The sequence below is a fragment of the Coregonus lavaretus genome (assembly GCF_964263955.1).
Source record: "Coregonus lavaretus genome assembly, chromosome: 24".
Lineage (NCBI taxonomy): Eukaryota > Metazoa > Chordata > Actinopteri > Salmoniformes > Salmonidae > Coregonus > Coregonus lavaretus.
In genome coordinates, this window is record NC_140011.1 from 15015411 (window position 1) to 15043277 (window position 27867).

General features: G+C 43.8%; 2 protein-coding genes across 2 annotated transcripts; one reads left to right on the forward strand and one right to left on the reverse strand.

Moving 5' to 3' along the window:
* Positions 1-279: 279 nt before the first annotated feature.
* On the reverse strand, positions 280-4362 carry LOC311100107 (zinc-binding protein A33-like). Its single transcript, XM_084140859.1, has 2 exons — positions 4277-4362; positions 280-3982 (listed from the first exon to the last, which is right to left on the reverse strand). The coding sequence occupies exon 2, from the start codon at positions 3978-3980 to the stop codon at positions 2343-2345; it is 1638 nt and encodes a 545-aa protein (XP_083996985.1). The 5' UTR covers positions 3981-3982; positions 4277-4362; the 3' UTR covers positions 280-2342.
* A 6153-nt stretch (positions 4363-10515) lies between these two features.
* Positions 10516-12017, forward strand: LOC311099735 (complement C1q-like protein 2). Its single transcript, XM_084140472.1, has 4 exons — positions 10516-10905; positions 11077-11121; positions 11251-11385; positions 11579-12017. Exons 1-4 carry the CDS (start codon positions 10605-10607, stop codon positions 11866-11868), a joined length of 771 nt encoding a protein of 256 aa, XP_083996598.1. The 5' UTR covers positions 10516-10604; the 3' UTR covers positions 11869-12017.
* The last annotated feature ends 15850 nt before the right edge of the window (positions 12018-27867 follow it).

The window sequence follows — 27867 nt, forward strand, 5'->3', positions numbered from 1 at the left end:
TAGAGGGGAACATGCAAGTACCTGCAGTGCTTTTGCGGAGAGAGGGAGAAAGAGAGAGAGCGATAGAAAGTGAGGGGAGGGTGCAGAGAGAGAGGACAGTGCAGCAGTGTAACCTAGTGGTTGTTCTTTAATGTGCACCACTACTGTCTTTGGCATAAGGAGTGGCATGTTACAAAGACGGTACCCAAACTAACTCACCTCTGCACCTGCACTTTTGTATGGTGTACAGATACTAGTCTTATTGTGATGCTGTCACTAACAGAGAAACACAGCCAGAGGAAGACCATTGGCTTTAATATCCAACATTCACAGTGGGTGGCTACATACAGGTACAGGTACATGAGCATAATATACACGCTACATGAAGCACATAGACATTAGATGGTAACTGTAGATTCAAACACGTCATTAATACATACATTCAGATAACTTCAAATGCATAAATTCTACACAGCACGTTGCAGTACACAAAGCCTACCTGGCACTAGACACCTAGCTATGGACATGTAAGAATATACACACGTTATACAAAATCAGCCACTCCTCAGTAAAAGGCACATGAAAGCCCGCTTGGAGTTTGCCAAAAGGCACTTAAAGACTCTCAGACCATGAGAAACAAGATTCTCTGGTCTGATGAAACCAAGATTGAACTCTTTGGCCTGAATGCCAAGCGTCACGTTTGGAGGAAACCTGGCACCATCCCTACGGTGAAGCATGGTGGTGGCAGCATCATGCTGTGGGGATGTTGTTCAGTGGCAGGGACTGGGAGACTAGTCAGGATCGAGGGAAAGATGAAAAGCAAAGTACAGAGAGATCCTTGATGAAAACCAGCTCCAGAGCGCTCAGGACCTCAGACTGGGGCGAAGGTTCACCTTCCAGCAGGACAACAACCCTAAGCACACAGCCAAGACAACACAGGAGTGGTTTCGGGACAAGTCTCTGAATGTCCTTGAGTGGCCCAGCTAGAGCCCGAACTTCAACCCGATCAAACATCTCTGGAGAGACCTGAAAATAGCTTTGCAGCGACGCTCCCCATCCAACCTGACAGAGCTTGAGAGGATCTGCAGAGAAGAATGGGAGAAACTCCCAAAGTACAGGTGTGCCAAGCTTGTAGTGTCATACCCAAGAAGACTCAAGGCTGTAATCACTGCCAAATGTGCTTCAACAAAGTACTGAGTAAAGGGTCTGAATACTTATGTAAATGTGATATTTCCGTTTTTTACTTTGAGTACATTGGCAAAATTTTCTAAAAACCTGTTTTTGCTTTGTCATCATGGGGTATTGTGTGTAGATTGATGAGGGGAAAAACGATTTAATCCATTTTAGAATAAGGCTGTAACGTAACACAATGTGAAAAAGGTGAAGGGGTCTGAATACTTTCCGAATGCACTGTAGACAGATAGATGATAACTTTTTAGATTACTTAAACACATATGTAGTATTCTTCACAGCAGGTTGCAATACACAGCCTGCCTAGACATATGATATATTCTACTTGTTATGTGAACATATCATGTTTGAAAATGCCTATCTAATGTCTCACAATGGTGTTTGCACAAGGTGGGAAAACAAATACTTGTCACACCGACAGTAATGGTAAACATTTTGGTTTTCCTTGTGACAACAGATAGGATTGGCTTATTTCACAAGTTAGAATTCAAGGTTAAAACTCAGTCTGTGTGATTGACAGGAGAGATGATCAGAGGGGCAGACTTTTTACCACCACTAGTAATGCAAGGGCTAAATAATGAATAGAGTTTTTCATTGAAGGTGCAGCCAGTGAAAGAGTAGATATGAGACCTGGTATCCACATCATAAAAGGAGACCTGACCCTCCTCATAATCCACAAACATCCGCACCTTCTGGGGTTTCTCTCTCAGGACAACAGAGTCATCATTAGCGTGATACTTATTTCCATTCTTCTGGCAGCTTGGTCAAACCTCTCTGGGTTGTCAGGGAGACTATTAAGTGGGTTTCTCTGTCTCCCCTTCCTGTTCTAGACAGTGTGAGACAGAAGTGAGCAGTATCAGCATCCAGAGTCACATCCACTGCATACTGCTGAATCCTCTTCGGCTCAGCATCACACAACGTCTTCACTTCACTCCACAGTGCCTCCTCCAGCTGAGAGACAGCTCTCTGCAGGTTCCCCACACCCAGACTGCTGTGAACCCTGATCTCAGACCAGTCCTTGGTGGGAGGAAGGCTGCAGAGGGATGGGGAGCTCTGGAGGAGGTGGAGGTGGTATAAATAAATAAATAATAAATCGACAGTATTGGTAAACATATTGGTTGTCCTTTGTGACAACAGATAGGATTTCCCAAGTTAGATTTGGAGGTTGCAACTCAGTCTGTGTATTCAACAGGACATATGATCAGAGGGACAGAGTTTTTACCACGATTGGAAAAATAAGGACTGAAGTATGGATAGAGTTTCTCAGTGAAGGTGCAGCCAGTGAAAGAGTAGATATGAGACCTGTTCTTCACATCATAAAAGGAGACCTGACCCTCCTCATAATCCACAAACACCCCCACCTTCTGGGGCTTCTCTCTCAGGAAGAGTTGGACAACAGAGTCATCATTAGCTTTATACTCATTCCCATTCCTCAGCTCCACAGCCCAGTATAAATCAAGAGGGCTTAGAATAATGTCTCCCTTCCTGTTGCTGGACTCTCCGGCCACTCCTAAATCCCAGCTATCCCCTTCCACTTGTACCTCATAGTAAAATCTCCCTGAGGAGAAGCCCTCATTTCCCAGCACACAGGAACACTTGGAAAACCTATTTGGGTTGTCATGGTGATTGTTTGGTGTGTTTGACAGTCTTACTTGTTTCCTGTCCTTAGACAGGATGAGATGCACGTTTGCTGTATCAGCATCCAGAGTCACATCCACTGAATACTGCTGAATCCTTTTCAGCTCAGCATCACACAACTTCTTCACTTCACTCCACAGTGCCTCCTCCAGCTGAGACACTGCTCTCCTCAAAGTCCCAACACCCTGACCACTGTGAACACTGATCTTAGACCAGTCCTTGGTGGGAGGAAGGCTGCAGAGGGATGGGGAGCTCTGGAGGAGGTGGAGGTGGTCCTCAGTGTGTGTCAGCTGCTCCAGCTCAGTGTTTCTCCTCTGTAGCTCGGTAATTTCCTGCTCCAGCTCTTTAATAAGGCCTGCAGCCTTCCTCTCTGCTGCTTTCTGCTTCTCCTCAACCACCTCAATGAAATCAGCCTGGCTTCTCTCAATGGAGTGCACCAGAGCAGTGAAGAACTGCATGCTGTCTGCTATCTCTCTCTCTGTGTCTCTCTTGCTGAGCGCTACTGAGTGTTTGATGTCCTTTACCTTCTGCAGATGCTTCTGGATCATCTGCTGCACTTGTGCCCCCGTCTTCCCCAGCTGAGCTTTTTTCTTTCCATACTCTTCCTTTAGAGGGACGGTGTAGTGAGTCTTGTGGTCTGTTTTCATACACAAGACACAAACACATGTCTGGTCAGTCCTACAGAACAGCTCCAGGAGTTTGTCATGCTCTTTACACATCCTGTCTTCCAGGTTCTCCACAGGCTCGATCAGCTTGTGTTTCTTCAGGGCTGGGGCTATCTGATGAGGCTCCAGGTGAGTCTCACAGTAAGAAGCCAGACACACCAGGCAAGACTTCAGGGCCTTGTGCTTCGTCCCAGTGCAGACGTCACAGGCCACTTCTCCAGGCTCGGTAGGGCAATGGTCTGAGCTGCTGGTAGCTTTCACTTGAATTGACTTCCTGAACTGAGCAGCCATCTCAGAAATGAAAGTATTGACAAAGAGATCTGGTCTCCTATCAAATGATTTTTTACACATTGGACACTGGCACAGGTCAGTGGTATCCCAGTACTTTCTGATACAGGCCTTGCAGAAGTTGTGTCCACATAGAATGGCTACAGGCTCAGTGAACACATCCAGACAGATAGAACACAGGAACTGCTCTTCAAACAGGAGACTGCTGGAGGACGCCATGTCTAGACCAAAGGAGAAATCATGAGACATTTAATGGAATGAGTCCACTCACAAGACATTATGTTGGTCATAGTGCATAAGCTTATGTAAAGTGTCTTTGAAAGACACATACAAAAGCTTCCATAATTGTTTGAACTCTATAGTTCTCAAGGTGGCATTATGATACACTAACTGGCCAATTCTAATAGATATTTTACCATATTGCACAAGGAATAGTCCTGAAATAATCTCAAAGAAAACAGGTGAAGACGTAAACACTAGTTAATCAGTTCTTCATCTGTCCATGTATTACTCACCTGCTTTCTCAGCTCTTTCTGTTTGTAGTATCAAACGAGGCCTGGAGATTGTATGTAGTTATTCAAAAAAGATTTGTGAAGAGTATGCAAGACTGTGCTTCCATGTACAATACACACTCTGTCTCTTAAGTTTCACTTCAGCATAGTGACACTAACATGCTCCTCCCCAACTGATATGGTCAAGCAGTTTTTCTGCACTTCCTGGTAGACTTAACCCTTTACATGGCTAGACTCTCTTTGACAAGCTAGTTAAACCAGTTAAATGTAACTAAATGTCATCGAAAATGTCATCCAAGTAATCCCCAAAAGTAAATATTTATCATGAGAGGGCCATAAACAATAACTAGTAATGCTGCACACAAAGAAAGGTTCAAATCTCAGCTTTTTAGTGAAAATAGTTATAAATTGCTGAGGTGTAGTCACTTTTGAGGACACAAGCTCAAGTACAAAGTACAAATATGGTAAAAATATGAAAATCTGAAATGTTTTGTATGAAGTATTTCCTATTCAACAAATGACGTATATGTTTTATAAATATAGCATAATCAAATTCTAAAACGACTAACTATAATATTTCACCTTCCTTATAACTGTCAAATACATATTATTTGTATATTTAGTGTTAGAGAAAATGTGCATGTTTTCTAAAGGTCTCTCTTGATCAAAACGTCTGCCCCCATCGCTGTGAACATCTCACACAGCTCTAGCTTGGCTTCCTGAACTCGTTAGGAACTCGCCTTTCATCTCACATTAATCTTGTCCGTCTATGACAAACAGAAAGTGTTTTTTGTTTCAAATCTATTCATTATTTTAGATTAATGGCTAAAAATCAACCTCTGAATGTGTGACCGTGATGAAACCACTCTCCCCTGCTAAGCTACGATGTAACGATTGCAGGCATGTGCTTTGTCCGTGGCTGCGATGTAGGGTTCAGCCAGGAGTTGATGGACAGTCAGAAGAGTGAATGAAATGGTAGGAGGGAAATCCCAGGGCTTTGTGCAGGCCAGTTAAGTTCTTCCACACTGATCTCGACAAACCATTTCTGTATGGACCTCGCTTTGTGCACGGGGGCATTGTCATGCTGAAAGAGGAAAGGGCCCTCCCCAAACTGTTGCCACAAAGTTGGAAGCACAGAATCGTCTAGAATGTCATTGTATGCTGTAAGGTTTAGATTTTCCTTCACTGGAACTAAGGGGCCTAGCCCGAACCTTGAAAAACAGCTCCAGACCATTATTCCTCCTCCACCAAACCTTATGGTTGGCACTATGTTTTGCGCACGGTGATCTTAGGCTTGTGTGCGGCTGCTTGGCCATGGAAACCCATTTCATGAAGCTCCCGACGAACAGTTATTGTGGTGACATTGCTTCCAGAGGCAGTTTGGAACTTGGCAGTGAGTGTTGCAACCGAGGACAGACGATTTTTACGCGCTATGTGCTTCAGCACTCACCGGTCCCATTCTGTGAGCTTGTGTGGCCTACCACTTCGCGGCTGAGCCATTGGTGCACCTAGACGTTTCCACTTCACAATAACAGCACTTACAGCTGACCGGGGCAGCTCTAGCAGGGCAGAAATTTGACGAACATCCTATGACGCTGCCACGTTGAAAGTCATGTAGTGTATAATACAGTGGAGACATTACTTCACTTATCCAATGACATACAGATTAGTTAGACATAGGGTACTTCCAGAAAGGTAGGAAGGAGTTAACCAATCACTTTTTGAGAGCTGTCTCATTTTGCTCATGTCGAATCCTTACAGTCATTAATTGCGCACCACACAAGTTCTGATCATTTAGTCATCACTAGATACAGTGGGGGAAAAAAGTATTTAGTCAGCCACCAATTGTGCAAGTTCTCCCACTTAAAAAGATGAGAGAGGCCTGTAATTTTCATCATAGGTACACGTCAACTATGACAGACAAAATGAGAAAAAATCACATTGTAGGATTTTTTATGAATTAATTTGCAAATTATGGTGGAAAATAAGTATTTGGTCAATAACAAAAGTTTCTCAATACTTTGTTATATACCATTTGTTGGCAATGACACAGGTCAAACATTTTCTGTAAGTCTTCACAAGGTTTTCACACACTGTTGCTGGTATTTCGGCCCATTCCTCCATGCAGATCTCATCTAGAGCAGTGATGTTTTGGGGCTGTCGCTGGGCAACATGGACTTTCAACTCCCTCCAAAGATTTTCTATGGGGTTGAGATCTGGAGACTGGCTAGGCCACTCCAGGACCTTGAAATGCTTCTTACGAAGCCACTCCTTCGTTGCCCGGGCGGTGTGTTTGGGATCATTGTCATGCTGAAAGACCCAGCCACGTTTCATCTTCAATGCCCTTGCTGATGGAAGGAGGTTTTCACTCAAAATCTCACGATACATGGCCCCATTCATTCTTTCCTTTACACGGATCCGTCGTCCTGGTTCCTTTGCAGAAAAACAGCCCCAAAGCATGATGTTTCCACCCCCATGCTTCACAGTAGGTATGGTGTTCTTTGGATGCAACTCAGCATTATTTGTCCTCCAAACACGACGAGTTGAGTTTTTACCAAAAAGTTCTATTTTGGTTTCATCTGACCATATGACATTCTCCCAATCCTCTTCTGGATCATCCAAATGCACTCTAGCAAACTTCAGACGGGCCTGGACATGTACTGGCTTAAGCAGGGGGACACGTCTGGCACTGCAGGATTTGAGTCCCTGGCGGCGTAGTGTGTTACTGATGGTAGGCTTTGTTACTTTGGTCCCAGCTCTCTGCAGGTCATTCACTAGGTCCCCCCGTGTGGTTCTGGGATTTTTGCGATCATTTTGTGATCATTTTGACCCGACGGGGTGAGATATTGCGTGGAGCCCCAGATCGAGGGAGATTATCAGTGGTCTTGTATGTCTTCCATTTCCTAATAATTGCTCCCACAATTTCTTCAAACCAAGCTGCTTACCTATTGCAGATTCAGTCTTCCCAGCCTGGTGCAGGTCTACAATTTTGTTTCTGGTGTCCTTTGACAGCTCTTTGGTCATGGCCATAGTGGAGTTTGGAGTGTGACTGTTTGATGTTGTGGACAGGTGTCTTTTATACTGATAACAAGTTCAAACAGGTGCCATTAATACAGGTAACGAGTGGAGGACAGAGGAGCCTCTTAAAGAAGAAGTTACAGGTCTGTGAGAGCCAGAAATCTTGCTTGTTTGTAGGTGACCAAATACTTATTTTCCACCATAATTTGCAAATAAATTCATTAAAAATCCTACAATTTGATTTTCTGGATTATTTTTTCTCAATTTGTCTGTCATAGTTGACGTGTACATATGATGAAAATTACAGGCCTCTCTCATCTTTTTAAGTGGGAGAACTTGCACAATTGGTGGCTGACTAAATACTTTTTTTCCCCACTGTATGTCATTATGCTCCATTCCACCTTCCACTGCTCTGATGGTCGCTGGGCTAGGCCATATTGGCCCCCTCTCTCTCTGGACCTGCAGGCTGGGTGATTGGTTTGTGTGATTGCGTGCAGCCAGGCGGTCTGGTTAAGTGGTGTGTGTGTTAGGGTAGCTGTTCTCACTCATGCGGATGAGGAGTGTAATTCAGTGGGAGAGGCAAAGTGCTGAGTGGGCTGGGCCTGGTTGGGTTGGACTGCCTGGGGAAGGTCACAGCGCTCCCTGTCAGTGACAAACCCTCTGTACTCTACTCTAACACCCACTCACTGGCCTTACGCTCCACTGTGCCTGAACGGAATGGAGACACACACACACACTCTTCCTCTGTCTCACACACTCATACTCACCCACACAGACTTGCGCTGTCATACACATACGCACACGCATACACACTCACATTGTCACACACACAAATTCTCTCACACTAATATTATTTCTTTCTCTCTCTCACACACACACACAGAGACACACTGACATACACACACAGACACACACTCCTATACACACTCGTCTCCCAGACAGCGGAGCCCTGCAGTGTGAGGGGGACAGTCAGTGTGGTTGTGGTTCATCTAGCTGCACAGCTCCTCGTTACCTTTAATTAACTCCTCATTAATCACCCACTCAGCACTATCTTATTCTTATCACTGGGCGGCAGACATCTCTCTGTCATTACAGACTCCATTTAGATTTCCCTTATTTTTTTGTATTTCTTTTTTTGTCAGTTGTCCATATAAAAAGATTGGTTATATCTGTGGTAGTTTTTTTTTTCTCCTCTCTGCAGATAGTATCCCTCCGCCATGTGATGAGGCTGGTGGATGTGGTTCGCTCCCCCAGCTGGCCTCCTTCTCTGAGCTCAACCTTGTGCTCCCCTCTGACTCCGTCACTCACAGACACTCACCACAGACACCAGTGATTTCAGGCCTCTACTGATTATTCTACTGATTTAACCTTTATTTAAACCACAAGAATCTCTTTATTTTGAAAACCTATTTTACGAGAGAGACCTGGCTAGAAACTGATGACAATTTCTGTTTACTAAAGACATGGGATGAGGAGGAGAGTTAGGGTGGGAGATGCACCCTGATGCGCCCACTCTATTGTCAGACTGTGAAGACAAAACTGACTGATTGCTACAACATAGAAAATGTATCATTGATTGTGATTATTGGTATGTTATTAATCACTGTTAATTCTTTGCTTTCTGCCCTGCATGTTTCATATAGTGATTTCCACTGGCTCTGAGGTGGGGGAGAATGAAAGGGAGAGGAGGAGAGGAAGGCACTTCCAGCAGGTGTGCCACTACTGGCACACAGATCTTCTTCTCACACACTGGCTTTACCGCCTTTCGCCCGGTAGGTGGCACCACATCCACTGTCAGACAGCTAAGAGTCACTGGCCCAGTAGGTGGCACCACATCCACTGTCAGACAGCTAAGAGTCACTGGCCCAGTAGGTGGCACCACATCCACTGTCAGACAGGTAAGAGTCACTGGCCGTGTCCGAAATCTGTCTTGCCTACTACTTACTAAAACTACATACTGTGTACTAATAGTACTACATACTATTTAGAATGTACTGTTTAGTAAAAACGTATGCATTAAGCAACAAATATCAACACACATCTCATTCATACAGAGAAGGCATCATCTAATGCACAATACCGCTTGTTCCCCACCATTTGTTCATTGTTGTCAAACACATGTGAGTGTGAAACGACGAATTCTCTTCCTCAATGGTGTGCAGCGAATTCTACTTGATGAAAATCCGGAATGACTATGACATCCAGGCATTTCAAGAATAATACATTTTCAATATTTCACATCGCCTACTATAAACCATTCTATTTTCGTATACCCCAAAAAGCCTACTATTTAGAACGCAAGTAGCATATGGGTATTCGGACACTGGCTGCCTCACAAATGACATTACGGTGCACTTTAAAATGGCTGAGGATAATTTAGGATTATTATGAAATCATACTATGACATAAGGATGTCATATGTGCTCATGACAAGTCGTACATTACTGTATCATAATGCATTGTATATTTTGCACAGCAAATGAGGGACGCATAAACTGGAGTGTATCTGTGAATCGACTTCGCTCTCTCTGAATCAGCTGGCTGTCAGTCAAGTGGCGGTGGGTAGGTTTGGCCAATCAGCACAGCCAATTCGGAACCCCTCACACACCAACAGGACACACCCCTCTTCCCCACAAAAACACACCATCAAAGTAGTGAAGTAAACTCACACACGCACATGCACATAGCTTGTGTATACCTCTGTACACACGCTATGTACACTATGCACCTCACACACAAACAAAACTACAGCTATAACATTTGTTTTGCTGACATTTCAGATGAATATACCTGACAAATTAAACATGCATAGCTAAAATGTTGTGTGCAGGAATAATTTGATCCAATAACATTACAAGTATCTTGTGGGTATGAACAATCTAAAACATATATTTCTAATGTTCTACTATAAATGTGAACATTTCCAGGAAAAGGGTTGTAAGGTTTCCAGAATTTCACAACCCTGCACACACACAAACCTCCTGACAAGGTGGCAATATATAAACGAAGAAGTGTGCTTGGAAAAGGGGAAGTTTTTATTCCTGGCTCATTATATACAGGAATTACACTTAATTACAGTAACGTAGACTCGAGTTTCACAACCCTGCACACACATACAATGTTATCAAGAGAGTTAAGAGTTCGTTACAGGAATATCTACATAGCTTTGAGCGACGTAGTCCTCTCTGTTGCCAGCCCCCTTTATAACACTGGGTGTGGGACAGTATAAAGAGGAGTACTCGAGCTACGCAGGACATTCAGTTCTTTAAGACTAAACAGAACGTTCAAGTCTTTTGCAGAATATATAATAAGAATGAAGGGAGTTCTAGCCCTGCTACTGCTGTCTCTGTGCTGCTGCCTGTCTGGGGGAGTGGGTGATCATGGGGACAGTGAGGGGTACCAGGGGACTGGGGCTAGTCTAGCCGGCTGTCTGCCCGACACCTGCACCCTGTTCAGGGAACTGGCAGCCATGAAAGAGAGACTAGGAACCATGGACCAGACACAGGCTGCCCTGAAGGAAAGTTTAGGGGCCATGGGACAGAAACTAGGAGCTGTTGAGACCAAGCTACAGGCCAGTGAGAGTCAGGTGGAGGAGCTGAATAAAGTGAATACAGGTAAGTAGCACAGAGATGTAACAATCAAAGCGTTCTGTGAAGTGTTATATAGCTTCATGCACTTATTCTTATTTCATTTATTTGAACTTTGTCTTATTGATTACTATTTGTTGAGCATTTACTGCACTGTAAGGTTGAGGTTTTGTTATTAAATCTTTGCTGTTATTTCAGCTCAAGAGGAAGAACTGAAAGCCTTGAAGAAGAGCTTATCAGCTGGTAAGAGCAAGGTTCCACTCTTCCTCAAAGTGGCATCTATCTATCTATGTCCTTCTTGATATCTACTTGATCGTTCGTTCATTCAATCATTAACTCATTAACTAATGAATTCATTCATTCATTCCCCAGCCCAGCCAAAGGTGGCCTTCTCTGTAGCTCTCAGAGACTCTGGCGGTGGGATCATTGGACCCTTCAGCACCAATACCCCTTTACAGTACAAAAGAGTCTTCTCCAACACCGGCAGCAGCTACAATCCTGCTACAGGTAGTGTGTGTGTGTGTGTGTGTGTGTGTGTGTGTGTGTGTGTGTGTGTGTGTGTGTGTGTGTGTGTGTGTGTGTGTGTGTGTGTGTGTGTGTGTGTGTGTGTGTGTGTGTGTGTGTGTGCGTGCGTGCGTGCATGCTCTCGTATACGTGTTTGCGTTGTCAATCAGGTAATATTATTTATCTTCCTTCATAGGCATCTTCACAGCCATGGTCAGAGGGATGTACTGCTTCCGCTACTCTATGTACAGCAACAACTCTGGCCGTCCCAACTCTGTCGTGTCTCTGATGAAGAACAGTGAGAAGCTGGTTACTACATGGAACACTGATGACAGTATGAATGTCCACGAAAGCGCTAGCAACGCAGCAGTAGTGCAGTTGGAGGTGGGAGACAGTGTTTACATCCAGCTCTGGGCTAACAGGGTTGTCTATGATGACATAAATAACTATAACACCTTTACTGGGTTCCTACTGTTCACAGTGTAACAAGACCAGTTGATTTAACTGAGCTTTTGTAAAGATTAGAATTGATTGACAATATATTAATTTGGCCATACAGTATAGGTTTTTAAAACTGTAAAAACATCAGAAGTGTATAAAAATGAAACTAAATAAAAGTTAATTGGCTTACTGTATTTTATCTGGTGGCTTTCTGGCCCCTTCCTAACTAATGTGTTGAAGCAGATCTATTTGGATCTGTAAATTGCTCCTGAAGCCACTAGCTAGGGTGTTACCTAATGTCATGTTATGACAGGGTATTAGTGTGCTGCTGGTCCCTGGGCTGTGACAGTCTGTTGACACCATGGAAATCCTGTGGGCTGAGCTGCTCGCTGCTGCTGCCAGAAAGCCTGAATCAACGGCACAACGTTTAAACAACAGGCCCGCTGCGGCCAAGGCCATTGTCTTACCTTCGTACTGACGTCATGTGTATCCCTGTGGATGTGTGTGTCCTGTGGATGTGTGTACACAAATCATACATCACCACAGAGGAGCCATAACGACAAGCTGCAGGAACACTGAATACATACAGTCGCTAGTGAAAGTCTACACACCCCTTGCACAGTCTTCATATTTTGCTAACTTGTTTTTTTCACCTTTATTTAACCAGGTAAGCCAGTTGAGAACAAGTTCTCATTTACAACTGTGACCTGGCCAAGATAAAGCAAAGCAGTGCGATTAAAACAACAACAACACAGAGTTACACATGGGATAAAACAAAACATACAGTCAATAACACAATAGAAAATCTATAAACAGTGTGTGCAAATGTAGTAAGTTATGGAGGTAAGGCAATAAATAGGCCATAGTGCAAAATAATTACAATTTAGTATTAACACTGGAGTGATAGATGTGCAGAAGAAGATGTGCAAATAGAGATACTGGGGTGCAAATGAGCAAAATAAATAACAATATGGGGATGAGGTAGTTGGGTGGGCTAATTACAGATGGGCTGTGTACAGGTGCAGTGATTGGTAAGCTGCTCTGACAACTGATGCTTAAAGTTAGTGAGGGAGATAAGAGTCTCCAGCTTCAGAGATTTTTGCAATTCGTTCCAGTCATTAGCAGCAGAGAACTGGAAGGAATGGCGGCCAAAGGAGGTGTTGGCTTTGGGGATGACCAGTGAGATATACTTGCTGGAGCGCATTCTACGGGTGGGTGTTGCTATAGTGACCAATGAGCTAAGATAAGGCGGGAATTTGCCTAGCAGTGATTTATAGATGACCTGGAGCCAGTGGGTTTGGCGATGAATATGTAGTGAGGGCCAGCCAACGAGAGCGTACAGGTCACAATGGTGGGTAGTATATGGGGCTTTGGTGACAAAACGGATGGCATTGTGATAGACGACATCCAATTTGCTGAGTAGAGTGTTGGAGGCTATTTTGTAAATGACATCGCCGAAGTCAAGGATCGGTAGGATAGTCAGTTTTACGAGGGCATGTTTGGCAGCATGAGTGAAGGAGGCTTTGTTGCGAAATAGGAAGCCGATTCTAGATTTAACTTTGGATTGGAGATGCTTAATGTGAGTCTGGAAGGAGAGTTTACGGTCTAACCAGACACCTAGGTATTTGTAGTCAGACCCGCCGAGAGTAGTGATTCTAGTCGGGCAGGCGGGTGCAAGCAGCGTTCGATTGAAGAGCATGCATTTAGTTTTACTAGCGTTTAAGAGCAGTTGGAGGCTACGGAAGGAGTGTTGTATGGCATTGAAGCTTGTTTGGAGGTTTGTTAACACAGTGTCCAATGAAGGGCCTGATGTATACAAAATGGTGTCGTCTGCGTAGAGGTGGATCTGAGAGTAGCCAGCAGCAAAAACAACATCGTTGCTATACACAGAGAATAGAGTCGGCCCGAGAATTGAACCCTGTGGCACCACCATAGAGACTGCCAGAGGTCCAGACAACAGGCCCTCCGATTTGACACATTGAACTCTATCTGAGAAGTAGTTGGTGAACCAGGCGAGGCAGTCATTTGAGAAACCAAGGCTATTTAGTCTGCCAATAAGAATGCGGTGATTGACAGAGTCGAAAGCCTTGGCTAGGTCGATGAAGACGGCTGCACAGTACTGTTTTTTATCGATCACGGTTATAATATTGTTTAGGACCTTTAGCCTGGCTGAGGTGTACCCATGACCAGCTCGGACACCAGATTGCATAGCGGAGAACTGGTGGCCGGGGTAGGGGTAGCCAGGTGGGAAAGCATGGCCAGCCGTAGCAAAATGCTTATTGAAATTCTTGATTATCGTAGATTTATCGGTGGTGACAGTGTTTTCTAGCCTCAGTGCAGTGGGAAGCTGGGAGGAGGTGCTCTTATTGTCCATGGACTTTACAGTGTCCCAAAACTTTTTGGAGTTAGTGCTACAGGATGCAAATTTCTGTTTGAAAAAGCTAGCCTTTGCTTTCCTAACTGCTTGTGTATATTGGTTCCTGACTTCCCTGAAAAGTTGCATATCGCAGGGGCTGTTCGATGCTAATGCAGTACGCCACAGGATGTTTTTGTGCTGGTCAAGGGCAGTCAAGTCTGGGGTGAACCAGGGGCTATATCTGTTCTTAGTTCAGAATTTTTTGAATGGGGCATGCTTATTTAAGATGGAGAGGAAAGCACTTTTAAAGAACAACCAGGCATCCTCTACTGACGGAATGAGGTCAATATCCATCCAGGATACCCGGGCCAGGTCAATTAGAAAGGCCTGCTCGCTGAAGTGTTTTAGGGAGCGTTTGACAGTGATGAGGGATGGTCGTTTGACCGCGGACCCATTACGGACGCAGGCAATGAGGCAGTGATCGCTGAGATCCTGGTTGAAGACAGCGGAGGTGTATTTAGAGGGTAAATTAGTCAGGATGATATCTATGAGGGTGCCCATGTTTACGGATTTAGGGTTGTACCTGGTAGGTTCCTTGATAATTTGTGTGAGATTGAGGGCATCTAGTTTAGATTGTAGGACGGCCGGGGTGTTAAGCATATCCCAGTAAAGGTATTAAATTAAATTTCTTTCCCCACCAATATATACAACCTACTCCACATTTTCAAAGTGAAAGAGAAATTATAGAACATTTTCCAGAATAATAAAAAATTATGTCTCGATTACATACATGTATGTCTTCACACCCCATAGTTAATACTTGGTGGAAGCCAGTGGCGATTTTAGCATATAAATCTTGGTGGGGCAAAAAACAAAACAAGTGGGATGCATGCCAGCAAAGCCACTACACAACACTAAACAATACATTAATTGCACTATAACGGTGACAAACGGTGCCCACAAACTGTTAGGACCTACATAAAGCTGTCCCAACAGCAGAGTCCCAACAGCAGTCCCAACACCTTACCACTGCTACACCTGGCTATCAGCGGAGCCTTGTCTGGCAGCGAAACAGTTCATTCAGCCTCATTTTTATAAAAACATAGCTGATATGGTGACTTGCTTAAACAAATGTGGTTTCTACTGACAATTGCGATGTACAAATTATGGCATAAGGTGACGACAAGCGGATAAGAGGCAATCTGAAATGTCGATTAAAATATTAATGCGCAAGCTAGGACGGACGTAGTCAATATATCTATTTGCTCAGCACTTTTGAAATGTACAGCGACAGAATTCAGAACATGTGCCGTTCTTACGGTGTTCTCCCTGTACACCAAGTCAGAACTGTAGGATAAATAAAGGGGGCATATAAGCAGACAATGAAAACTCTTACAAAATTTGATGATTACATTTCTCTAAAACAGGTTATAGGCTACATGTGCACCACCAAGTCAGAACAGTAGGCGAAATTAAGAGGGGAAAATATACCAAATTATTAGTGTGAGGCACATGGGCTACTAACAGCTTACTACACAACATACACATGGTATTACTTTCTTAGCAGTATACAGTATACATATCTCCCTGGCATATTACATCATTTATGCATTAGCATACAATACATTTTTGGACTCACCTTGTTGTGCTGTGCTCACTTGAACAGGAAGGTGGCGCGGCGGTCCTTCGTGGGCAAATTTTGTCATCAAACTTTGTCATCAAAGTCTGGCATTCTCTGGATTTATTGTGCTTTCAAGACAACTGGGAACTCTGAAAAAAATAAGGTTGAATCATGAGGAGGTCAGTGATCTTCAGGTCGTAGCTCTAGAAAGAGGCCAGAGTTCCCGATTTACAATTCCGAGTTGGATGACCATTCAAAATGTATTTTCCCAGTCGGAGCTTGTTTTTTTCCCGAGTTCCCAGTTGTCTTGAACTCACTGAAGTGAGATTTCCCATTTACATTTACATCATTTAGCAGACGCTCTTATCCAGAGCGACTTACAGTTAGTGCATACATTTTTATTATTTTTTATACTGGAATCAAACCCACAACCCTGGCGTTGCAAACACCATGCTCTACAAATTGAGCTACATCCCTGCCGGCCATTCCCTCCCCTACCCTGGACAACGCTGGGCCAATTGCGCGCCGCCCCATGGGTCTCCTGGTCACGGCCGGCTACGACAGAGCCTGGATTCGAACCAGGATCTCTAGTGGCACAGCTAGCACTGCGATGCAGTGCCTTAGACCACTGCGCCACTCGGGAGTATGCATTTCCGAGTAGCATTTCCGAGTTAACAGTTGTTTTGAGCGCGGCACAAATTATGCTTCATTGACAGCATGGCCAATGTTGAATGTTTATAATTTTAAGCTTGGAAAAGAGACCTTAATCCCAGACTTGGGACCACACAGCCACTCCACTGAATAGCAGGCTAGTGATTGCTTTGCAATGCTTGCAGTTAGCCACTGATTCCTTCCAAACCACTCATTGTTGAATTTGCGATTTCCAACTTGTTGTGTAATGTTTATGTCCAATGGCCGATGAGCACTGATAAGTTTTATCTATAATTTCTCTTCATTATTTCTCTTCATATGGTAAAGGATTACAAAGGATTTGTCAGTAGATTGTCGACTTTGTTCATGAGGATGACTGCTAGCTAAGATTTTGAAAGTATGATGTTGACATGATCTGTCCAATCCAAGCTACTGTAGATATAACGTGATTTTACGTCATTTTATCTGTGGCCAATGACCTTGAGCCTTCTTGAATGGGCACTTCTAATGTAACTCTATGGCAGCACCCAAGGGGCTTGAATTTTCGAGCTCTACCCTTAGACTTTGCAGTGAGGTAGTGTCCCCATGAGTGAAAGAACACTGAGACAATCACGGCGCAACTAGAGAACATTACCAACCCATACCGGCTGGCCGTCCAGGCCCATGACCGGAACCGGCTCAGAAAGGGAGAGTAACGGAACGCTGCACCCTTGGGTTGAAACACCTGCATTTTGGAGCTGCCTTACTCAAGAAAGCAAAAAAGAGACCATGTTTGTATGCGGCTTATTAACTCAATGATATTTGTATTTTATTTTACATTGTTTGCAAACTGATATGTGACACGTGTTAATGCCAAAATAACATGCAAAACAGGCAAGCCCCCCCAAAAAACACGTTTTTTTGTTTTGTGCTAAAAATGTGGGGCTCAAAACAGGTGGGGCTCTGCCCTGAATGGCGGATCGCCACTGGTGGAAGCACCACTGGCAGCCATTACAGCTGTGAATCATTTGGAATAAGATTCTACAAATTTTACATAACTCTTAGGGCAACATATATCCATTGTTTATGTCAACATTTCTCATGCTTAGTCAATTCGGTTGGGAATCATTGAAAGACGGCAATATTCAAACCTTGTCTCTGATTTTCAAGCAGATTTAAGTCAGGACTGAGACAGGACCATGCAGGAACACTCAACACCTCTTGGAAAGCCATTCTGGTGTGTATTTGGCATTCAAATGTGCGTAATTTTCCCACTGAAAATTGTAATTGCTCCATATTTATTTAGATCCCGACAAACTCCCCTGTGTCTGCTGGTGATAAGCATACCCATAAAATGATGCTGCCACAACTATACTTGAAAATACAGACAATCAACAACATTGCATTCACGCCACATTACTGGCCTGTATGACAAAGTGGAAAGAAGGAAAACTGTGTTAATAAAATCCACTCCAAATAATACATTATGTTTGCAATAAGGAAGTTAGTAATACTGCAGGACAACACAGCAAAGAAAAAAATGTTGGGGCCTAAATTAAAATCCAATAGAACACAACACAGAGTGAAACCCTCTATTTTCCAGTCTTGTGGTGGCAGCATCGTGTTATGGTTATGCTCGTCACAGGCAGGGACTGGGGAGCTCGTCAATAATGTGAGGTACAAAGTGACAACATTGTTCATAACAATTGGGTTAATCGCAATGAGAGCTCCAACCTTACTGAAGTAGTAAATATTGGGAATCAATCTAGAGTTGCTTTGTCCAGTAATATTCAAGCCAGACTGGAGGACAAAAAGGGATCAATCCACCAGTCAGCAGGCTATTGAGGAAGAGAGACCCTTCACCAGTGGAGATTAAAACCATGCATCTCTTTCTTTCTCTCTCTGGCCCCCATGGAGCAGCAATCTAAGGCCATCTCCAAACAACACAAACAAGAGAACAATAGATAGAAAGACAGATGAGGAAAGAGAGATAGGACCGTAGAGCGATCACACATACTATGGTATAGTAGATGTGCTGGTGTGTCATCTCTCTCTTACTGCAGTGATGCAGCCTAGACTGATACAGACCAGCTACATGGTTAAAAGATACTGAAAAGAGAATGATCAGCACATGTTACATTTCAGCTGTACCCACATTATTACCACATCTTCAAACCTTTTATTCTATCTAGTTTAAAACGTTCCTTTTTTATGCCAGTAGTACTCACATATTGGTTCTTATATCAGATATTGCTCATTGTCTTTGTCTGTGTGTGTGTATCCAGGAAAAAATCTATTACAACGACAATCTCCCCTGCCCAGACTTGCCCTGGTCAGACATTGGGGTCATATTGGCCAAACATTCCCCTCACCAATGATGGCAGAGCAGAGATGTGGAGATTACTATCAAGAATCCATAATGTAGGAGTCCACAGAAATGGATCTGATTGGCTAGTCTGAGTGGACAGGAGGCAAATGATGGTTTGTTCAGAATTGGGGGCAACATTTCTAGCCTGGCTTTCCATGCTACTATGGCAGCAATCCCCAGACTCTGTCCCTCTCCTCACACAGACATACACAAACACACACCTGTCCCTCCATGCTCACCTCGCTCCCCAGAGAAATTCTATACTTGTGCCTGTCTGACCGACCGGCCGCTCCATTTGTCTGATCGCCCTAGCAACGTCCTGGTCATTGCCAACATGCAGTAGAGGATAAATAAAGTGTGTGTGTGTGATGAGGATAAATGAGGCCGACAGACAGAGCCTTGCCATCGTCAGTAAACAGAGAGAGAGAGAGAGAGAGAGAGAGAGAAAGAGGGATAGAGTGATAAAACACAGGGCCTGAAAAGTCCCGGAGCAAGACGGAAAAGAGGGGGAAGGGGGTAGGTTGCTGAAGATAGGGTTATTAGAAGTTGCTGTATTTCCTGTCTTTACTGCTGGGTCATATACAATAGATATGATAAATCAAGGAGGTAAAAAGGAAAGGGAGAATCCACTTATTTATAATAGAAATTAGGCAGATGCTATAGAAATCTAACCCTGCTGTTCCCAAATGGATTATGTAATCCAGTTGCATTATCACATAATGATATGGTAGATCATTGGTACTAGTACTATAGCTAACCCATGTATGATGATGGCTTGCTGTAAATTACAATGAAAACAACGTTTGAAGTGCTCTTCTTCACTGTGGTCTGCTATGTAGACATAGGTTCTCCCAACTGTTTTCTTTCACTACCAGTGATTCTGATTAGGTAACCATTGGTGTCTTCAAATTGGGCCATGAGGCCACATGCACGCAACACACACACACACACACACACACACACACACACACACACACACACACACACACACACACAGTGCAACAAGGTTTTATTGCATCCCTCTGTCTTGCCAAGTCAGTCAGCTCAGTGATGTCATTGTGTCAGTGTGCCTATACAGGATTACTGCCACAGCTGTTGTACCTTACTGAGATCCAAAAATACACACACAAACACACACCCTCTCAACTAGACATAGGCTACAGTAAAAACAAAGGACTGATAACCGAATGCACGCATCTCACACCGACAGAGAGTGAAGATAGACAGTAATACTCACATTCCTGCTCAAGGATGTAGACTCACTCACCATCAATGATTACATCAACAACACAACAGCACCATCCCAGCAGTGTGAGAACTAAATAATATCTCTTACCAGTAAGGGGCATAAGAAGTGTCTGAGGAGGGTTGGTGTGAGGTTCTCCTCCATGCTGTGATCGTTTAGGGAGGGTTAAAGAACCCTTAACACCTGCTGGGTGTGAGTCATTGAGCAGGAGGAGTGTGTGAACACACACACATATACACATACACACAGACACATACACACATGTTTGTTTTACTATCCTTGTGGAGACCAGACAATTGATTCCCATTCAAAATCATATTTTCCATAACCCCTAACCCTAACCCTTAATCTAACCTTAACCTTAACCTTAAACCAACCCCCTAAAGCATGAAATACACCGAGAATCTGATTGCCGGTGGACTGCCGATAGGTACTTATCACAGTAGGAGGCCGTTACTTCTCTTGCTAGAACAAAATATGTACCTGCTGTGTACCGACCTTGTACCGACGAACCTAGCTAAAAATGTATCTATGTTGTATGCGATAACTTGCAAGCTAGTTATCTAGCTGTGGCCATCTGGCTAGTATCAACATTGGCTTTCTACAACAATAGCAACATTATCGCAGCTAGCTAGCTAGCTAGCTATCTGTGATAGGGTTAGGTTTAGATTTAGGGTTATAATTGAGACACAATGGTAGGTTTGTCAAACGTTACCCTGCATGCCGATAGTACTTAGCACCTCTGAACAGAGTGTCGGCAGTCAATTTCCTTTGTGTTCACACTGCAAAGACCTTGAAGTCGTCAGCCACTCAGTCTTGTTAAAATAATACAAACCAGAAGGTGGCAGTAGCGTTATTTGGCAACGCATGCTAGCTAGCTAGCTAACATTGACTAGACCATAAGGAAACACACGAACATGCATTGCCAAATAACGCTACTGCGCATTGACTCGATTCCGGTACCCCTTGTATATAGTCTCGTTATTGTTATTTTATTGTGTTACTATTTTTCCTTTAGTTTATTTTGCGAATTGTTCTTACTTACTTTTTTAAAACTCTTCATTGTTGGTTAAGGGCTCGTAAGTAAGCATTTCACATTAAGGTCGACCTACACCTGTTGTAACTGGCGCATGTGACAAATACAATTTGATTTGTACACACATGCACACCACACACACACACACACACACACACCACACCACACACACACACACACACACACACACACACACACACACACACACACATACACATACACAATGGGCCCAACAGCCAGCAAATGAGGAATATGCAATAAGAGTGGGGGAGTGATTGAATTAACCTGCTGTCTCTTGGCTCCCAGCTCTTGACTCACAGCCCATAACTGAATAACAATGCCAGGGAGTCCAGGGTGATTTGCATCTCATGGTGATTGAATCAGATCCGTAATCTCATCCACTCTACTACTACACAACAGGTCATTTACAAGCATTCCCCTTGGCTATGCTATCAGTATTATGAGATTTTGGGAGGATCTTTAGTGGCACAACAACTAGAGCTGACCTCAAAATGTGTATCTCACTCTTCTACCATGAACTCTGGCCTGAAAATAGTTTTGGGATTGCAAACATTCACCCTGGCCTGCACTGCTCCCCCCCCCTCTCTCTCTCTCTCTCTCTCTCTCTCTCTCTCTCTCTCTCTCTCTCTCTCTCTCTGTCTGTCTTCCCCCCTCTCAGTTCAATTCAAAGGGCTTTATTGGCTTGGGAAATATACAGTATGTTTACATTGCCAAAGCAAATGAAATAGTTAATAAACAAAAGTGAAATAAACAATAAAAAATGTACAGTAAACATTACACTCACAAAAGTTCCTAATAGAGACATTTCAAATGTCATATTATGGCTATATACAGTGTTGTAACTAGGGCTGTTGCGGTGACCGTATTAACACTACACCGGCGGTCATGAGTCATGAAGGCAGTTAAATTCCACATGACCTTTTAGTCACGGTAATTAGGCTTCTCCAAGCTCTGATGCTGCTGCTGGTCATTAGTAGCCTACCAAACTTGCTAACTGCCTGGTACTCAGCATTCTATTGTCACAAATGTCGAAAATCTGATCAAACACTTAATGAGAGCCAATGAGCGCATGTTACGCAACATTTCTATAGGCTACGCAATTGCAAGAGAAAACAGAGTGATGGCCGCAAATAAAAAGAAGAGGATCCCATCAGATTTCTATAGGCTAGGCCTACTATATTTATTTCTCAACTTTCCTATTATTAAGCACATTGCTTATATTTACAACAGGAGTAAAACTGAAATATCACATTTACATAAGTATTCAGACCCTTTGCTATGAGACTCGAAATGGAGCTCAGGTGCATCTTGTTTCCATTAATCATCCTTGACATGTTTCTACAACTTGATTGGATTCCACCTGTGGTAGATTCAATTGATTGGACATGAGCTGGAAAGGCACAGACCTGTCTATATAAGGTCCCACAGTTGACAGTGCATGTCAGAGCAAAAACCAAGCCATGAGCTTGAAGGAATTGTCCGTAGAGCTCAGAGACAGGATCGTGTAGAGGCACAGATCTTAAATGGAAGAAGTTTGGAACCACCAAGACTCTTCTTAGAGCTGGCCACCTGGCCAAACTGAGCAATCGGGGGAGAAGGGCCTTGGTCAGGGAGGTGACCAAGAACCCGATGGTCACTCTGACAGTGCTCTAGAGTTCTCTGTGGAGATGGGAGAAACTTCCAGAAGGACAACCATCTCTGCAACACTCCACCAATCAGGCCTTTATGGTAGATTGGCCAGATGGAAGCCACTCCTCAGTAAAAGTCACATGACAGCCCGCTTGGAGTTTGCCAAAAGGCACCTAAAGACTCTCAGACCATGAGAAACAAGATTCTCTGGTCTGATGAAACCAAGATTGTACTCTTTGGCCTGAATGCCAATCGTCACATCTGGAGGAAACCTGGCACCATCCCTACGGTGAAGCATGGTGGTGGCAGCATCATGCTGTGGGGTTGTTTTTCAGCGTCAGGGACTGGGAGACTAGTCAGGATCGAGGCAAAGATGAACGGAGCAAAGTACAAAGAGATGCTTGATGAAAACCTGCTCCAGAGCACTCAGGACCTCAGACTGGGGCGAAGGTTCACCTTCCAACAGGACAATGACCCTAAGCACACAGCCAAGACAACGCAGGAGTGGCTTCAGGACAAGTCTCTGAATGTCCTTGAGTGGCCCAGCCAGAGCCCGGACTTGAACCCGATCAAACATCTCTGGAGAGACCTGAAAATAGCTGTTTAGCAACGCTCCCCATCCAACCTGACAGAGCTTGAGAGGATCTGCAGAGAAGAATGGGAGAAACTCCCCAAATACAGGTGTGCCAAGCTTGTAGCGTCATACCCAAGAAGACTCGAGGCTGTAATTGCTGCCAAAGGTGCAGAGTACTGAGTAAAGGGTCTGAATACTTATGTAAATGTCATATTTCCGTTTTTTTTATTATACATTTGGCAAGCTTTTTAAAAACCTATTGTGTGTAGATTCATGAGGGGAAAAAACAATTGAATACATTTTAAGATAAGGCTGCAACGTAACAAAATGTGGAAAAAGTCAAGGGGTCTGAATACCTCCCGAATGGCACTGTATTATTTAGTATATGTAAAGTCAAGATTAAATCAAGAATTGTCTGATGGGTGACAGTATTAGCCTGTCACTTGTGAATTATATATTATCACTTGTGAAAGATGCCCAGCATAAGAAACAATGCCTTTTTTAGGCTACTTTTTCTAATCATAGTCGCACACCTCATGTAGCCTAGCCCATAGGCCTATATGTTTTAATAAGGTTTGTATCACAACTAAAGTGGCCAAATAACTTCTTAAAATAATGCACATTTATCCGCTTTACAAGGGGTGTAGAGCCTAACTGGCATACATAAGCAGCGCATGAGTTTCAAGATTGGGGAACATAACTTTCACCATAAAAATGCACCTTTATAATAAAAGCATTACATGCATAATTGCATTTGCGGTCACTTTCTGTCACGGATACGGCCAAGGCTGCCCCTCCTCCTCGCTCGGGCAGGCTTCGGCGGTCGTCGTCACCGGAGTACTAGCTGCCACCGATCTATGTTTCTGTGTCTCACTAGTTCTGTCTTTATTTTTCACACCTGTTACTCATTAGGCTTATTAGTTTCCCTATATTACCTCTGTTTTCCCTCCTGGGTGTGTGCGTGATTGTTCTTTGTTACGTCGTCTGTTGAGCTGTTGTTTTGCTCTTCCCTGCGTGGAGGGTTTGCTATGGTTTACTTTGAGTCTAGTAAAGTCATTTATCTCTCAGTTCTGTGTCCTGCGACTGATTCCGTTTCCCCACTTCACCCAGACGCTGAAACTTTCGATGATGTTGTTTTCCGCTAATGGAACATTCGCGCTTATAGCCCACTACCATGTGCCCATTGCTGCGCTTATAATGTGAAGAAATAGCCTAATAGTTTATTAACATTTTATGCTAAACGTTCTGATCTGTTGTGTCTGCTACATTGCATAAAAAAATATGTTTTATGCTAGTGGTTGTATTAATTTGGGATCTATCGCATCCCACAACTGTCCCAGACTATGTTTGGAATATTTATTTCTCGCACAGAATAGAATAGGTCGACATTTGTACTATGGGGGATAGTAGATTGACATAGGCTAGTGCTTTTGTTGCTCGTTAGGCCTACTCATGTTGTTGGCTGACGGAAAAGAAATGTGGAAAGTTCTTCCAATATCTTCAATATGCACCTCGGAATTGGATAAGGATGCACGCAGTTGCGTCCCCGATGTGTCTGTCTTCACTTGTAGCCTGTGAGAAAGACCTGATCATGTGATGTAGTGCGCAGCACTGAGGGAGAAGGGCACAACGGCCACTGGCCGCAAAAGGCATCGATTCTTTGAGGGTGCATTACGGCCACACAAAGGGGATTCTAGGCATTATCAAGTGCTTGTCAAATTGTGAATGAGTGACTGATGTAGTGTCTACAGCCTGCACAAAAAACAAAGCAGAGCTCATGCCTTTGAAGTGACTTTTTTCAAATCATCATTAGAGTCGCATCATGCAGCCTTACTGCCACGCCTGCTCCCGCTCCCCCTAGGCTGCCCATCATTACACACACCTGTCACCATCGTTACGCGCGTGTTTTGTTCCATGTCTTTTATTTATTAAATCATCACCCTGTACTTGCTTCCCGTCTCCCAGCGTCTGTCGAACCGAGATCGTTACAGAATGCTGACACCATTATCAGAAGCATCAGGGAAGTTTTTTGTTTGTTTGTTTGTTTGGGTTGGTGACGTCGGGTCTGGATGCCGCTGCCGAAGGAACCAGGGATGCCTCAGCTGGCTCGTCAGGCTTCCATGCCTTAGCTGGCTCGAGACGTTTTCTTGCCTCGGTTGGCTCAGCAGGCTCCCATCCCACGTCATGCATTAGCCGGCACGTCAGGCTCCCACGCCTCAGCCAGGTAGTCAGGCTCCCACGCCTCAGCCGGCTCGTCAGGCTCCCACGCCTCAGCCGGCTCGTCAGGTTTCCACGCCTCAGCCGGCTCGTCAGGTTTCCACGCCTCAGCCGGCTCGTCAGGCTCCCACGACTCAGCCGGCTCATCAGGCTTCCACTCCTCAGCCAGCTCGTCAGGCTTCCATGCCTCAGCTGGCTCGTCAGGCTTCCACGCCTCAGCCGGATCATCAAGCTCCCACGCCTCAGCCGTCTCGTCAGGCTCCCACGCCTCGGACGGCCCGTCAGGCCCGACAGGTTCCCGTGCCCGTCAGGCTCGCCCAGGTGGGACGCTGGGTGGCATCCCTAGAGAGGTGGGGGGTACTGACACGCCTGCACCAGCTCCCCCTCCCTGGCGCTCGAGGGCGCCAGGCTGCCCCATCATTACGCACACCTGTCACCATCGTTACACGCAGCAGCTCTCATTGGACTCACCTGGACTCCTTCTCTTTGTTAATTACCTCCCCTATATCTGTCCGTTCCTCTGTTTGATCCCCGTGTCAGCATTGAGGTTGTTTCATTTCCCCTGTCCAGACGCTGTCCGTGTTTTGTTCCATGTCATTAATTTATTAAATCATCACCCTGTACTTGCTTCCCATCTCCCAGCATCTGTCGAACCGAGATCGTTACACTTACAATGTATTAAAAATGAAAACATATAGCCCAACGTTTGTAGAACAACTAAAGTTACATTAATAACTCTAAATTAAGCATAAAGGAGTACCTATTCCTTTGTTAACCGCTCAACACAGAATAGCCGCATGTGCGCATTCCCTCAAATCGTTTGGAGAAAATATCCTTTATATTTTATTCACCTTTGTTCAATTGTATTCTACATACTATAAAATAATGCCATGGAATTCTAAGAAAATCTTGTCTGCTAAATGAACTAGTGTAGCCCACAGCCATTTGGCATGGCCAGATCAGGACCTAACATAAGGACAACTCAGAGTATGCTATTCTGTTCTTCTGAAATAGACTACATTTTCTTCATATCATGCTTCTTTAAACCTGTCTAAAATAAATAATGGATTTATTGTGAAAGTGTAGGCTATATTACATTGATTTATTATACTTTTTTAAATGTAGATGTTCCAAAGGTCTGCATCAGTGGATTGTAGGCTATGTGTGGAAGTCAGGAGATGCTAAATGTGTTTATGTTCATTCAAGGTAAATTACCGTGAGACCGACAGTTATTTGCTTGACAATCAACGGCTGATGAAATTTCGTGACCGCCACAGCCCTAGATAGTTTTGATTTCAATTTCATTTGAAGTACAAAATATGGGATGTATTTACAATGGTGTTTGTTCATCACTGGTTGCCCTTTTCTTGTGGCAACAGGTCACAAATCTTGCTGCTGTGATGGCACACTGTGGTATTTCACCCAATAGATATGGGAGTTTATCATAATTGGATTTGTTTCCAAATTCTTTGTAGGTCTGTGTTATCTGAGGGAAATATGTGTCTCTAATATGGTTAAATATTTGGCAGTAGGTTAGGAAGTGCAGCTCAGTTTCCCCAAACTTGAAACTCAGGCACTGCTTATGTATGCCAGTTAGGCTCTACACCCCTTGTAAAGCGGATTCATGTGCTTAATTTTAACAAGGTATTTGGCCACTTTAGTTGTGATACAAACCTTATTAAAACATATAGGCCTATGGGCTAGGCTATATGAGGTGTGCGACTGATTCGAAAAAGTCGCCAATAAAAGGCATTGTTTCTTATGCTGGGCATCATCCTCAAGTGATAATAATAATAATATAATAATAATATGCCATTTAGCAGACGCTTTTATCCAAAGCGACTTACAGTCATGTGCGCATACATTTTTACGTATGGGTGGTCCCGGGGATCGAACCCAATACCCTGGCGTTACAAGCGCCATGCTCTACCAATTGAGCTACAGAGGACCATCTAATTCACAAGTGATAGGCTAATATTGTCACCCATCAGACTATTATTGATTTAATCTTGTCTTTATATATACTAAATAATACAGTGCCTTCGGGAAGAATTCAGACCCCTTGACTTTTTCCACATTTTGTTAGGTTACAGCCTTATTTAGAAATTGATTAAATTGTTTAGTTCCTTCAAGAATCTACACACAATACCCCATAATGACATAGCAAAAACAGGTTTTTAGAATTTTTAGCAAATGTATTACAAATACAAAAATGAAATATCACATTTACATAAGTATTCAGACCCTTTACTCAGTATTTTGTTGAAGCATCTTTGGCAGCAATTACAGCCTCGAGTCTTCTTGGGTATGACGCTACAAGCTTGGCATGTATTGGGGAGTTTCTCC